The 16,616-nt window shown below is 37.6% G+C and overlaps 1 protein-coding gene across 1 annotated transcript in view; it reads left to right on the top strand.

Moving 5' to 3' along the window:
* ROBO2 (roundabout guidance receptor 2) overlaps positions 1 to 16,616 on the top strand; it is a 389,500-nt gene that overhangs the window by 308,066 nt on the left and 64,818 nt on the right. Inside the window, exons 11-13 of the mRNA XM_062515337.1 lie at positions 63 to 229; positions 3,989 to 4,110; positions 10,872 to 11,103. Coding sequence (XP_062371321.1) covers positions 63 to 229; positions 3,989 to 4,110; positions 10,872 to 11,103 — 521 coding nt within the window. The remainder of the gene's footprint in view (positions 1 to 62; positions 230 to 3,988; positions 4,111 to 10,871; positions 11,104 to 16,616) is intronic.

Here is a 16,616-nt window from a genome sequence, read left to right as displayed (position 1 = left end):
TTTTCACATCTTCATTTTTCTCTTGTGCTGGTTTATAATCTTCCACACTGTTCTCATTGTAGTCAGTCTGTGAGCAACAGCTGGCAGACAGTGGCCAACCACGTGAAGAGCACCCTGTACACCGTGAGAGGCCTGCGCCCCAACACCATCTACCTGTTCATGGTCAGAGCCATCAACTCACAGGGCCTGAGCGACCCCAGCCCCATGTCTGACCCTGTCCGGACCCAAGGTAAGGGTTCCTTTCAAGGCTTGAGTTAAAACAGAAAGAAGGAGCTGTGTGTTGGCTGATAGGTCAGTCTGGCCACCTGGCTTTAGCACACTCACTGAAGGAATCATGATTTGAGCCTTAACCATGAAGATGAAAGTGGAGCAATGTTTGCTGCATTAGTCTGGGGCTTAGGAGAGAAAGGTTACATCCTTAATCCTTTGTACAGTGTAGACCTTTTGGCTTGCAGTTCACTTAGACTGGATTTGCCCCTGGTTTCCATTGAAAGCGATGTGAGTTACCCAAGCTTTTCTGAAAAGCACTCTGAATACCCTCCTCTCCATGTCTTTTCTTCCTCTCCATTAGTAGGGATATACTGTAACATTTCTTTATAGCAGGCAAGACACTGTTTTTAGAATTAGTTTTGATTAAAAGAAATACACAACATGTGTTGAGCCAACATTTAGGCTAAGAATTAATGTAAATTAAAGCATCTGCATGCTAAGAATATAATGAAGTTATTCTGAGAAAAGTATGGGCCTTCTATATATATATACCTACATTTTTGAATTCTTTGTATTAATCCATTGCATAAACCAAGACAGAAGGCTGAAGTGGAATCCCTCACTTATAGGGTGGTGGTAGGATTGGTAACTGTGTTCCTCCATTGCTACTGAATCATCTACTGAAGTCTGTTCACTTTGCATCAAGCTCTAACTGAATATAATTGCCACAAACAGATCTTCCTTCACAGCATGGATTTTTATTTTTTTGACTTTGACAAGACATTGCTTGAATACTTAATTCAGGAGTGTAGTTCTGTATTAAACATGTCGTAATACAGAAATTCATAATCCTTTGGAATCCTAATTTTTCGAATCCAAAAAAATTGCTCCTGTCACAGTTAATTTAAAATTAAATCCTCTGTCTCTGTTTACTGTTATTCAGAGACTTCTGTCTCTGAAGATCTGAAGTGCCCATGGAGAGCACATCCTGAGTCAGTCTCTAGCATGTGTGTTGCAAGTTGTTTGGGTCTTTTGCTGGATGGAAAGAGATAAACAAGAGTAGGGAGGTATTTCTTTATCACATAACCATCCAACCTCCCTCATCCCAGCCTAGTCCTGGATAAATCTGTCCTGAATATCTGTCCTCAAAATAGTAATTATGGCTGGAAGAGGCAAAACAAAGCTGCCTTCTCAAAAGCTGGAAGAGTGAGTTGTGCAGGGATTTCATGGCCTGACTATCCATGGAGCATTACAAGTTTCCTTCTTTCTTATTTTCCCATTATTATAGGGTGACTCATGCTTCTCATGGCAACAGCCTTTTAGTCTGCATAACTTATCACCTAGGTAAAAAATACCCACCTTTGTTTGGCATTTGAGTGTCAAGTATAGACTTTTTATCTGACATAGTGACAAGCAATTTGATTTCAGTAAAAACATGCCTTTTAATTAGCTCTAGCATGTGTTGCAGCTTCCATTTCCAGAAGCTGTTTAGCACTCAAGCACACTGAGACAAGTACAGGATTTATAGCTTCTTTGCAAGCCTGCAGTTTAATGGAATTAAATCATAAAATCAATTGAAAATTAACATAATGTTTTGATGTGATTTCTAATTATGCCTGAATTTAATTCAGGCTCACAGAAGAAGCTGACACATGGTGGAAAGCCTATTCACAGTGGCCATGGAGAAATAACAAAACGGCTATAGCAGTGCTATATAATAATAATTTGCAACAGGTGTCTGTGGTAGATTTAGAAGATGAACATTTAATGTCCTGGTGTTCAGTATATAGTACAAGTAATAAGAGTTAAGTAAATTTTCACCAGAGAACTCCAAGTAGATAATCAGGTACTTTCAAAAGGCTTTACCTCAGGTGTATTTTGTAAAATAAGGACAGACAAATCAGTAACTACTCTGATGAATGAACTCCTCAATGGAGGAGTTAATTTCTTGTTGGATTATTAATAGATGAAACCATATGCTAAGAAAACTCTTCCAAAAAACTATATATATTCCTATCCCTGATATCTAAAGAGTAACAAATAATAGTATATTCACTGCAAGCTGATTAAAGAGGTGTTAGAGAAAATATCTAACCACTTTATTTATGATCAGGACGTAGCTTCTTGCACCAGTTTTGCTTGAATCATGATTCTATTATTCCAGTATTTAATCATACCCTTAGAGGTAAATAACTGCTTTTCCACCAGGAGCTTCCTAGACTTTACACTAGGAGCATCACACATGTTTTCAAAGATACATACCAGAAAACTGAATTCCACATGTACATCTTGGCATTCACTTCTTATGTTATTGGTCCATGTTATTCTGTTACTTCTGGACATATGTGCCATTAAAATGATGAAAGGGTGTTCAAACAAACTACTTTGTGGAAATGTCTTTTCCTCTGAGAGAACACCCAGGTACTTTGTTACCTGCATACCACAGCATAACTTCATCTAAAATGTAGACGTGTAGGTTTATTGTACCAAAAATCATAGCTTTCTGTGGATAGAAGCATAAATTATCATCTTCTAGACCAGTCTGAATTGGAGTTTTATTTTATAATATCTCTGTTTCTTGGCTGCTTCGAATAAACATAATTTGCCAGACAACCACCTTCACAGATGCTCATATTTGGTTTATATTTGAAGATGCATGGAGGCATTTTAACTTAGATATCAATAGAAATGTGTGGCAATATTGTTTATTGGTGTCTCAGAACCCATAGCAATCCAGAATTATGAATGTGAATTACTGATCATCAAAAACTACTTACTTTCTAGATCTGATGATATATAATTAAGGTTGTTACATTTAAAGGTTTCATTCTTAAGACAACTATTATTTCTTTCAAATAGCATTTAGAAGATAAAAAGAAATCATAGTATGATTATTCCCATATCTAAGTCCATCAGAAAGGGAAAAACTCTTATGTATGTATCTTTTTCACAAGGACGTGATGTTGATCCAAAAAATGAGGAACTGTCAATGACTGTTGAATCCAAGGAAAACCAAGCAGAATACAGAGATGCCTAGACAGGCATGACCATAATTTATCAGTCCTGTTTTGAATATCTCTATAATTGGATTTCAACTGGAAGGAACAATTTCCCCACACACTTTGAAGGGCTCATAATCTTGAAGAGAAAATTTTTGTGGTAGATTGTTTTTGTTGGCCTTTTACTAGATGAGAATCAGTTTGGCTTCCTAAATTAAATCTTCTTTTTTTCATGTTTGCACTAGATTTCATTAGCTATGTCTGTTAAGGGAAAATTTGCTTTACAGGGGAAAATGCTGTTTTTAGTATTTGGTTTCTTGTGTGTATGGCAAGTGGGGAGAGGAAGCTTAGTGAAAGTTTGGAAACATATAATGACTTAATGTCATGTGTGCTCTAGCAAAATAAAAAAAACACTGTTCATTTTCTTCAATTATACTAACAAATTTGGTTTGAGACATCTGTGCAGCATTATTATTATCTGAGTACTTTGGAGCTAGTGAGCATTGCATCTCTCATAATTTACCAGAGCTGAGAAAACTTTGCCATCTAGTCAGAATACTCTTTAAAGATATTTATATTTCATGATGTCCAAAGTGACTAGAGGGGGATGGTTTCTTTGCATTATTTGATATTTGTGTTTCAGCCTTAGTGCTGTATTTCTTTAAAAACAGTGCTATAAAGGATATTCAAGTCAGGTCATTAGGCTACTCAGTAAAGTTTATTGATGCCATATATAGCTGTTCTCATTAAAGTAATGCTCTCATATATGTGCCTGGCAGATATCAGCCCCCCAGCACAAGGTGTGGATCACAGGCAAGTCCAGAAGGAGCTGGGAGACGTCATTGTACGGCTGCACAATCCTGTTGTGCTGACACCCACGACAGTGCAAGTCACCTGGACGGTAAAGCTTCTGCTGTTGTTACCTTAACAGTACTTTCAGTCTGCCTGTTTTGCCTATTTGTCCCTTCAGTGTTTTACCACCCAGAAAAGATCCAGTCTTGACCCCAGTGTGAGTGCTCTGACAGTCTAACATAGATCAGTGTTTGTGTGTGTGTGTGTATATGTAGATATATAGATATAGATGAGATGATATAGACATAGATGATATAGATAGATATAGATGGAATAGTCTTTTTCAAGTGAGGCAGGTTCAATGACTTCAGTCTTCTGCTTGAAGCAGGCTAGCTGTCTGACTAGAAAAACATTATAAAAATGAGTGTGCTTGAAGGACATGGGATCTGTGGATTCATTACACTGCATGTAAAAAAGTAATCAAAGTTAAATATCAACAAGAAATTGCTGTATGAAAAATACTTTCTGCTTCAAGTCATAATGACCTCTGACAATGCCCTATTATTTAGTGACCCAAAAATCAAAAATATCTTTCCTACAGAGCACTAGTAGTGAAGTCAGAAGCACGTGGTGCTAGTGCCTGACACACTGTGTATCATCTGGTTTTCCAGCACAAGCCTTACCCACAATGAGTGGATGTCCTTTCATTAGAGAAGACCAGAGTCTTTTGGGCAGTGCTTAACAACATTTCCATTTGAGGGGTCAAACTACTGGGTAGAATTTCTAATATAGTGTTTGGTTTTCAAATTGCTCTGTTTCCCTTCCTGAGGCTTGATGGAGAGGATTTGTAAGAGCGGGAGAGAATTCTCAGAGCACCAGAAAAGAGTGTTTGTTCTTGGGGCATCTGCCCAGAGGAAGAAGAGCCACGAGTGGAAGAGTGAAAAAAAACTGCCTTGCACAACATCAAAACAGTTGTATTCTACAGGATGAATTCTGCTAAGGGGGCTTTCACAATGCTCAGGGTTTTTCTTCTACATGTCATATTGCTAAGAGCTTAATGTGTGCCGGGGATTACACAAGAGGAGATAAGAAGTTTGGTGATAAATTGTGTATTATAAGGATTACTGTTGTTTTTGCACAACTCAGCCATTATTATGGGGACTTATGCACCATCCTTGGTCTAACAGATTTCAGTGGTCCGGGTAGAGATTAGAATAAATAGAGAAACCCACAAATTTTTCTTTCATGGAAGATTATTTAGAGTATGTGTCACTGCATTTTGCCATCAATGATGTCAACATGCAGCTTGGCTTTCTTAAAATGCTGCATATTTCAGCTACATTTCCTCCTGAATAGGCTGACTAACCTTTGTGGCAAACCCTTTTGCCCAAGCAGATGGATCAGGAGTAGAACCTTTGGATGTTAGCAGAGAATAATTGTGAACCTGGATCACATCCATGTGGTGCTCCTTCAAGTCCTCTTTTGGGTATTGCTTCTATCAGAAATATAAATTCATAGGCTGGCTCTTGCTTTAGCATATGCTGCAGAAGGAGGCTCCAGTACAAACAGAATTCAGTGTTATGCCATGTAACGAATGCAATTATATTTTATCTTTATCTATCTATATCTATATCTATATCTATATCTATATCTATATCTATATCTATATCATATATATCATATATATCTATATCTATATCATCTGTGTGTGCATTTGTTTGTTTGTATGTATGTGTGTGATATATATTCCTCTAAAAGAATTTCCTGGCACCCCTACTGAACAATGACTGAAAAATGGGAAGGTAAAGACAAATTGCTGGAAATGCTATGGATACCAGCTTATTGGGAAGATCCCTCAAAGCAGTGACCCTGTGCCACCTGACAAGCACAGAGACCTCTGTAGAGGCATTTTGGAATTGCCCAGGGGAAGAGAGACACAAAGAAAGATCTCTGAAGCAGCTAATTAGAAACTATACAGCAACCAGAACAAAACCAATTAATTAACCATAGTCTCTAGGAAAAAAGCCCACTCTATCCAGAGAATAAAGTCCACACTATTAACATAAAATGGATAGATAGTCTAGCTATCATACAAAAGGACAGAAGTGCCATGAGAGTCATAAGACTCTTTGTGTTGGATTTATGCAGTTCAAAGGGTGAATGCAAGGGAATGTCCTTGGTTACTGACTTTCTAGCATCCTGACTCATAGCAAATTAACACCACTTTCTTCTCTCCTTTATGAGATTTTTTTGGTTTTGTTCTCTCTTTATTTTTTAAAAATTTAAGTTTAAATTTTCGGAAATAGTTCCCCATGACTGTATTGCCATTTTAAAATATGCACATACATATACACACATATTTTGAAAAGAAGGTCAGACTTACAATGTCAGTGTTAAAAAATAAGAAGAGGAACGTCAAAAGTTAGGTTTTCATTGCCACTTAAATTTATTCCTTTTTTGTATAGATATTAAAATGTAGCTGTAATTATCTGGTCACATATAGGATCTCTCCTTCATGGAGCTTTTAAACATTTCTTTTTATCTTCTTTATTCTCTGTGTGGTGCCAGGTCTTATTAAATTCCTACCATTGAAACCTTGCATTGAATAAAAAATTATTATTTTGTCTCACATGCTTGCTTATCTGTCATGCTCTCAACTGTAACATTTGTGTGCTTCACAAATAACACTGAATTTAACATCACAATGATAAAAATGTGTCATTATCCTAGCTTTACACTTATAGAGGTGAGGTGCAGAGATAGTTATTGCTGATGAGACTTGTGGAGGCAGATATGCCCACTATTATCAAATGGCTAATTTTAAGCCCTGGAAATTATTTATTTTTACTTTTATTAAAACATTTCATGTTACAAGAGCATATTCTGTGCTCCAAGAGCTTTTTTAGCTGACCTCTGCTATGGGTCAGCACTTCCAGGCTCCATGGGCATTAAACTGAAAGTTTCATTAGTGACCAAATACAAAATGTTCCCTGGCATTGTAAAGAAGCCCCATGGCACAAGCAGGAATAAAAAATCAGCTCTTCAACATGGCAAAAGAATTGCTGCTTTGAAGCCCTTAGTGGCTTCTAGGAGGCTACCAGGCAGAAGGATAATTTGTTTACCTGTGTTTTTTAATTTGATGTAGATTTTAAATGAATGTACTTCACTGGAAACTTCAGGAGTCAAGTTCTTTAGACAGTCTTCCAGATTATCATCCCCATTTGCCTTGTTCCTGTAGGATACATAAATGCTACTGCAGTTTGAATTTCCAGAGGCTCCTGTGAGTCCATGCCAGGGAGCTCAGCACAGTGTGCAAGCTACTCTGCCCAGCTGGAGAATTGCTTGTGGGTATTGCTGTGGGAGCAGAGGATTTCTTAGGATATTTTGGGATAGAAATTTGCATGCTGCAGAGCATATTGCAAAATGTATTTAGGGTGCAGATTAGCAGGTTTGCTTGAAAGGATCTTATATCTGCAGCATAAGCTGCATTATGAGTTTCTTGCTATCGTTTTAACAACCTAGTACCCATTGAATCTGTCTTGTGTTCAGCTGTGACACGTGCAGGGAAAATGAGCTTCATGTTCTGCAGAAATATTTTTGTAGATGCCTCCTGCAACATGAGCTTACCATAAAAAAGGGGTTAGAAGGAGCACGCAGGACCAATTCTGCTTGTAGATTGTGTCAGGTCAAGGCTGAGCACCACCTCACCAGGAACTGCAGATCCTGCAGTTTTAAAAAGGAGCATCTGCATGTTCTGCCATGTCCTTGGAGGGAGCAAGTGTGTCTTTATATGAGCAGTTGTTGCAGATCTTTGGAGTTGATACAATCGACTAGAAATATTCTCTGATCCCAGTGATCAACACGGAGAAGTCCTGCAAACGCTGAAGTAATGCTGACTAATTTGTGTAAGGAAGTGGCAACCATTTACATTCTTTATCCTTTCATCAAGCCAGAGTGCATGTTTATGCAGCTCTGCCTATGTGTGAATATGTGCCAAACTTGGAGTTGCATAGCTGAATTAATGTCTTTAGTGCTAAGCATATAAGGATATTTTTAGTAGTCTGCTTGTGGTGCGGCACATCATTACCACAGAAATGGAGAAAATTGTGAAATCACAATCACTTTGTATTATATATACAACTATATAATTTATATATATGTACAAATTTATATACTATATATTATATATTATTTGTTATATATTACATTATATATTATTATATGTTATATGTTATATATTATACAAATACACAAATATACAGTGCACATACAGTGTGTGCAACTGTAGACAGACATACACATATGCATGTACACATGTGTGTATGTATATGTGAAATATACCTGTCCTACCCCTCACAAATATTTCTGGTTAATCCATGTAATCATCCTAGAGCAATTTTTTTTTATTAGTTTGAAAACTCGGAACAAAACAAAAACAATCCACCTTTCTCAGTAAGTAAAGTGCCTTCCAAGTGGTTTCCCAACAGAAGGCCCTGTTCATTCAGACTCTAATTGGGCATCAGAGATAGCTTTGTATCCTCTCCTTGATACTGAATGTGACTGGATGTTTATAGAAAACATTAAAAATGCATAATATTTTCTTTTGTCAGTAAAGAACTGACCCAGACTCTGAATGATGAAATCACTGTCAATAGCCTGATCACTCTGCCCTGCTGTAATCAAGCTACTAATTGAAAACTGTGAAACTCAAGCAAGCCCCAGATCAAGCTAGTTTATAGCACCCATAAATGTGACAGTCTTATGGTACTACTGCATCCTGATTTCGTATTCCTTCTATTGTTTAATCTTGCAAGTTAAGATCTTAGAAGTTGGGGAGGAAAAGATGTGTATAGACAATTTGTATGGAAGTAGATACAAAAGCATGAGGAACAGAAAATTGATATTCTTTAGATATTATCTGAGGGTCCAGCTCTTCTCAGTGATCTGGGGGGTGAGTTTGTGTTTGTGCCATGCTGTGCAAAATACTTTCCATACAGTGTTGTAGCAACACAATGCTACTGTTCAGTCAAGTCAATTCTGAATTTTTATGTTTTCTCCACTAGGCAGCAGTCAGTAGAAAATAAAAATAGAGCAAAGACAAAATAGAAAGTTCTAACAAAGTTATGTCATCTTTCAATGTAGCGTCGAACTCTGAAGTAAGGCAAGAATCAAACTCAGTGTTTGATTATTAAACATCATAACCTTATATTGTAATTTAGGTTAAAAATATGTGTTATAAAGTGGATGAAAGCATTATTTTTGCTGAATATTGTAGTAAACGTGAGGTTTATCAAATCTTTATATCCATAAAACATTCAGTTAATCAAAGTCAAACATGGATAAAAACAGTTTACTCTGATTTACAGACTCCCTTCATCTGGAAACAGCTGCTTAATGTTCTTCTTAAAAACACAGCTTGATTCTTTTGGTATTAACAAGCTATTATTGTGAGTTATATCCCTCTTTCAGTGCATAAATTCACTTAAAGTGAATGCAGAGAAGTTTATAAAATGCAAGCTTAATGTTGTTGTAACATATGTTGCAAGGTTTTTAACAGTGACAGTTTTGATGAAAGACATTTCTGCTTTGCTTTCATAAATAAAGATTTCTTCTTGCTTGCCTTGCTTTTTAAAGTCTTAAGAATCTTTGTCCCCTCTGAATGCCTCAATAAACAGCAACAAGGTTATGGGAGGGGCGTAATAAAGCGTGGTTCATGTTTTCAGCCTTGAATTCATTTATTCTTAAGAGAAGTCAAACAAATGTTTCTCTAATTCTGGAATATCTTTGAGCAGGCAAATTGACAAGAACATAAGAAATATCCTACTTGTTGAGTCTTAGTTATAACGCAGAATTACCAAACAGACAGCTGTATAGTCTTGTTATTTGTGCTGCACTTTCTTTGCTCCTTATTTGGCAGCTACAGAAGCAGCTGGATTTGGTTTACTTTTAGCAATCAAATCAGTTTTGTGGTTTTTTTGATTTTTTTTTTTCCAGTAAAAATTTGTGCAAGAATCACAATGCCTCGGTTTTTGTTTTTTTTTTTTTTCTTGTAAGATAAATAGATGCATGCAATCTCTCCTAGATAGAACAAATATAAAGTTTTTCTTCAAATAAAAATCCTATTTATAGGTTAAAATTGTTCCATGTTCTTTCCCTGGAACTTAAAAACTTCCATGGTCAAATCTTGAATTCTGCTTGCCTAGCAAAGAATAAAATATAAACCAAAACCAACATTCCACCTCCGTCTGATGGCCTGAGAGCATCACAACCTCAGGATGCAAAGGAGCTGCTCAGGCTGTGAACACAAGAAACAGCACATGTCTTTGAAAGTTGTTTTCTCTGCATCTGTCTTACATTTATTTTAATTTGCTGTGCATTTCATGAGCTGTGAGGCAAGTAATGGACTAATTGTAAGCATGTAGGGAATCTTCAAAGACTTGTCCTTTTCTGAAAAGAATTTGTTCTTTTCTTCTCCTATTTCAGCACATCAGTAGCCAAGATGTGCTTAGCAAGTTTACATGCAGAAAGCCTTATGCCAAGGTTTTCTTATATATTGCAGGGTTAGGGGCCTTGTTTTGTGATTTAAGGTGGTATTTGTCATGATACATAGAGCTGGAGAAAGCAAAACAGAAAGATTCTATAACAAGTCATGTGAGACAAATGCTCTTTGTAGACAATTAATCAACAGTGACATACAAGAAGGTAGTTAGATTATTAAATTCAGCATCCTAACTGCATTTTCTCTTTTTGATGAGGGCAGAATTATTCTAAGCAGCTGTTTTGTTTTCTTTAGGCACAGTAGGGTTTGTTTGTTTGTTTGTTTGTTTGTTTACTTTGTTTATTGATGTATTTCTGTCTTGTCAATTCCAGGTGGACCGCCAGTCCCAGTTCATCCAGGGCTACCGCGTCCTGTATCGCCAAACCTCTGGCCTGCCTGCCCCAGCTGTGTGGCAGAACCTGGAGGTCAAAGTCCCCACCGAGCGCAGCGCCGTCCTCGTCAGCCTGAAAAAGGGGGTCACTTATGAAATTAAGGTTCGCCCTTACTTCAATGAATTCCAAGGGATGGACAGTGAATCCAAGTCTGCTCGCACCACGGAGGAAGGTTGGTAAAAAGGGGTAGAAAAGCAACGAGCTTTCATCGCTGGCAGTGGAGGTTATTCTCTGTATGCATGTGTTCATCTTGATTTACTCTACATGATTTCTGTTTGTTACTCACCGTGGTGACATGAAAATTTGATGTAATATTCAGCTTTGTGCTGTAAATATTCCCTAAGAAAGCACTGTATTGGTCTTTTATTCTACTAGCTGATACATCCTTCTAAGGTACAGGTGTCCTTTTGCTCTTCCAAAAAGTGTGCTCTGCAGTCTTTTGTAACCACTGTTGCTGCAATAAAAGACTTTGGTCTGCACTTTGTTTAAAAAAAAAATAAATGCAAGCTCTCACAGGTGAGTGTTTGATACTAAGCTCATCTTTCTGAATGGGTACTAATGTAGATGGAAAGTTGGCTGGGAAACAAGGAGTAGTGAAGGACTTATATTTAACTAGTCTGGAGAAACTCCAGTCTCAAGGGCACAGCACAGATTGTGTTAGCACAGTGTTCATGAAACTGCCCTGTTCAGTACTGCAGAGGATTCCCCTGAGCATCTTTCAAGCCTCTCTGAAACAGTCAGGATTCAGACAGAATGAACAGTTTATACTTCTGAAATGCTCAAGCTTTTATATCTATAACATATAGCCTGGTATATAGCTGTACTAAAGCATGTGCATTCCAGGGCTGCTGGGTTTTTGTTGAAAAGTGAAGACACTGGGGCAGGATGTAAGGAATTTTAATAATTTGCTGTTAGAAACCCACCTTTCTACCTATGTAATGCAGTGTTTGCCTGGAGAATCTCTCCTGTAAAAGTAGGATGGTTCTAACAGTGAGGGTTCATCTCTCTGTCTCATGGATATTTTTAATATTTTTTTTTTTAGCAAGAGAAAGGAATACTGGTGAAGTTTTAAAATGTTCTTATGGTTTCAATGGGTTTAGAGTGCACTCTTTCCTTCCTATTGAAAGTGCATCATAATCATTTACAGTAGTCTCCTGAGGTTTAATTTAGTGCTGATTGCCAAGTACTCTTTAATTCTAGAACAGACTTCCTTATTACTCACTTTTCTCTTTGACTTGTTATGACTATTACCCAACATGTAAATAAAACTGAAGATAACTTGGTTGGGCTTTACACTTTATGACTGGGGAATTTCAGTGTCCTGTAACATGTGGAAGAGTGTGCAAGAAGGCTGTTTTCAAGTCTGATTTGGAATTTGGGATTTTATGGTTCCCAGTTCTTCGTTCAAACTCTAAAGCCTAAATCAGCTGGTGAAGATTATGTTTGCAGCACTCTGAACAAACCTGTTTTTTTTTTTTTATAAAAAAGGAAATGTTAAAAAGATTTCTACAGGTGAATTTTCTTTGGGTTTAAAATGTGTGATATTGTCCTCTAAGTAGCAGATTTTGCTCTTGTCCAATTTCAATTGATCTTCGATGTTTGTTTAGTTCATCTAACAGTCTCTTTCTAAAGGTAAATTAAGAACTACTGAAAAAGAGAGAAGGACTTAAACCTCCTTTCTGTTTCTATAAAATACTTGAGGAATGACATTCTCTTTTATAAACTTGAGCTCCCAGCATGTCAAGTAATTTCCTACCTTAAAGGACAATTTGTTCATTTGGAATAGCTTTCCACATAGTGAAGGTTTAAAAACAATAATCCTGCCTGCCGATATGTATAACTTACAGCCTAGGATCTGCTTTTTAGATTACAAGGATCTCCTCCTAAAAATTGTCAGCAAAGGACCTGTTATATTATCACCAGAAAAAGACCAGCTCCTGTAAAAAAACTCTTCCTCTTCCTTGGGTGATAAAATTAGGTACTTCCATAAGAAAATTAAGACATTCAGTAGATGCAGTTCTACAGATATTTTCTTGAATTTCTCATCTTATCTTTCTATTTATACTGGTGTTCATGTATTTCAAAAATAGTGTCAACTAAATGTATAATGGCAGTGGTTTGCTCCTCTTCCACTGAAGAAATATGGCAGTCTATTTAAAGGCGCTGTGTTGCCTGCGATTCCATTTTGAAAATGAGCTTTTTTTAGACTTGACTTTTAAAAAACATCAGCTATGCTATTTTTAGAAAATAATTTGGAAAAGTGATACGAGTGTTGGAAGTTTTTTTGTGACATCAAATCAAATATCCCTGGTAAAAGCAAAGTACAGCTGAAAGGTAATGGCAAATTTCTGCTGGATTGGATTTTACATGCAATGTTACTTCTGAGGCCTACCTCTAAAAATCAATTTTGCTGCAGTTAGGCTTTTCCTCTAGATCAGACATTTGTCACAGTTCAGTATCCATCCATCTCCTGCCACTTTGGCCTTGTGAAGGTAACAAATGGAATTCTGTTTGGCTGCGCCTGGAAAAGATGAGCAGCGATTTGGGTTCTTTCATATCTGTAAGAAGAAGCTGAGCACTGGAATAATTGACCTGTCAAGAAGTAGGCAAGGTGTTCTCCACAAGCCAGCAGCAAGGGAAATGAGAAAACGGTTTTCAAAATGTTATTTTTCAATGCGATCTCTTTAATAACTGCAGCAGTGTCAGACAAGTGGCTTAATTTATATCACAGTGCCAGCTCACAGAGTGATATCATCAGAGAGGGGAAACGGAAATGCTACATACAAACGTGTACACACATACAATGGGAGCTAAATCAAAGATTTAATTTTACAGTTTTCGGTATTTCTTTCATACTTTCTCTAGAGACAGATTTGTTTGTTTTTTTTTTTTCAGTTGCATCCACTGTTACATCTCCTTTGGAATTACATTGTGGAGTAGTTCTTGTCCTGCATCTTGTTTGTCACCACACAAATATGACAGGAAAGGAAGTCTTCCTTAGCTTTTATAAGCTGCAATCTGTCTGTTTCTTCTCACCTTAGTGCAGCTCTTAAAATTATATGTCCACAGCTGCATTCATTAGCTGCAATTTTAATTTTGCTGCAAATTTACCCTATGTCCTCAAAATACCTCAAAAACACCAACACACACTGGTAGAATATTAACTAGAAAGGCCATACAGTTTAAATGAATACAGTATGGGGTTTTATGAATTTTAGAGTATGGTATTCATTTTACATTTCTTTTGCATTCACACTCCCCTGTCCCCCCAGGTATACTTATATAAGACATTATGTTCCTGAATGCCCTTTTTGTTTCAGTAATGAAAGTCAATATGTTTGAGCAAGTTGTTCCATTGTCCTTAAAACCAAAAATGAGTTATGCAGTGTTAAGCTTTGCCATTTTTATTATTATTTTCACATAAAATATTCTAATTAATATCACACGCATACATTTATTCATGGTTTTGTTGTTACAGAATAACTTGAAAACTTTCTAAATGCTAATTTTTTCACTGTGTGGCAAATTATTTCACTTGCCATGAAACACACAATGCGACTATTTATCTCACCAATTTTATGCTTTGCACGTTTGCAAGGAGTAGCCCAAGGCCACCTTTCCATGCTTCACTCAAGCTGGCTAAGAGTCAGATTGTCCACAATACAGCTCCATTTCTCCCCTCCAGCTCACTGTTTCTCTGCATCAGGCAAGGTCACAAGGCCTTTACCAAGCACTGTCGGCTTTGCAGCTGAACCAGCATCTGAAAATATAGTTGTTGAAATGTGAAGCCTCCCAGGACTGTAATATGTGTTTCATTTTTCATCTAAAATATTTTTTCTTCTGCTGTAATCTTGTGTGTTTCCTAGTCCTCACCTCTGATATCCGAATTTGAAGTTGTGTGATTCTTGCAGCAGAGCATTCCAGTTTTTCAGGGTTATGAGGGTAAAGATTTGAGCTCAGCTCCATGAGCCTGTGCCAAGTCAGGTGCTGAGGAGCTTCTGACATGGGAACACAGCCAGCCTCAAAGAGGCTGTGGAGAACAATAGGAATGTCTGAATTGGCTCAGGAGACTTGAACACTTCTGATATCTGTAGATGTGCTTATTTATATTAAACCTGCCAGGCCTAAATACAAAGATGCCAGGGGCTCTTGGCTTTTCTGAGAAGCATGGTCCAAGGATGGGCATGGAGTCAGGGATATCTGTTAAAGATGAGACTAGAGTTCTTTGCCATAAAGTTTATTACTAAAGACACTCTGACCAGGGGGCTGGAGTCAGGGAGCCTTGACACATGATGTGTGATGCCCCAAACGACGTTGTTATCTAGGTTTGAAGTTGGGGCAGGAGAGTGATAAATATTTTAGGTTCTGGTATGATGTCTCAACCATAAGTTTTCAAAATCATCTTTCATATTTCATATGGAATGTTTTAAGAACAGATTAAAAGCAATGAAAAATAGGAAGACAAATTCCATAAGTATTTATAAATACAAGGACACCTCCCTAGAACAAAAGGTGTCTAAGCAACAGGCTCCTGTGAACTGGAAAATTGTCCTGGAGAGGTATCACTCTGTGCTTGCTTTATTAGCTCACACTTCTCTGGCCTCTTCCTGTTAGTTTTGTTGAAGACTGGGTAGATAGACTGGGAGAGATGGAATAAATAAATTCTAGGACCAGTTCCAAGCAGCTGTTACCCATCAGCGTTTCCCTCCAGGAGCTATACCTTAATATAATTCAGTTGATCTTGGTGGCCTAGCTCACCACTGTGGTGTAGTTTCAACACTTGCCTGGGAGCAAGGGAAGGATGAGGGGAGGCTCCAAGAAGTTTTAGGTAGCTGAGCAGGGCCATATTGACAGTCCTCTGCCATGGCAGCCACAGTTGTTCTGGGAGAGCCCAGGATGGATATAGCAGATGCTCCCAGAGGAGACTTTTCCATAGTGGAGCTCCTGCACTGCTTCCCAATCAGCGTGTCCTGAGCCAAAAGAAGCACCCTGCTGCTGCTGGTGTAGCTGCAAGAGGGGCTTTGCCAGCATAGCTCTGGTCACTAATAGCTATGATTTTATTTTTTTTTTTTTTCACGCTTCTAGACAACAAGCATGGCTGGCAAACAGTTGTCTTGTAGAATTGGCCTTGATGTGCAGTGACCAGCCAAACAGCTGTGAATGGTTGAACTGAACAGGGCTCTGAAGAGAAAGCAATTTGCCTAGGGGCAGAAAAGGACATAAGTATATATGTGACCTAACTTAGCACCTGCTCTATTCACTGGTATTTGATGTAAAGCCTTGAACATTTTAACCCTTTTCCAGTTCAGAATTGCAAGTTCTATATTTAAACCTGGTATTGTCTTCCCAGAGAGCAAACAAAGAGGGGTCATTAAATGTTGGTTGCTCACATCATTATTAGACCGTGTAAAAATAGAAGAACAAAAACAGTTTGCAGGCCAGGTGAAGCAGCCTCACATGTGACTTAGTTAATATATCCGTAGTTGTTCATGCATAGTATGGAAAACAGAGACAAATGTGAGAACAATTCCAGTGCAAACTTAAGAAATGACAAATATAAATAAATGAGGAGTGACTTGTATTGATTATCCATTGCCACAAATTCCACATTGTCATTCAGCCCTTGAATCTCTTCAGAAAGGCATTTTTCAACATTTTCAGTGCCTGACGAAAGTGCATCCCTAG

This window comes from Cinclus cinclus, chromosome 2 (genome assembly GCF_963662255.1).
Source record: "Cinclus cinclus chromosome 2, bCinCin1.1, whole genome shotgun sequence".
Classification (NCBI taxonomy): Eukaryota; Metazoa; Chordata; class Aves; order Passeriformes; family Cinclidae; genus Cinclus; species Cinclus cinclus.
This window is presented reverse-complemented; position numbering and strand designations above follow the sequence as displayed.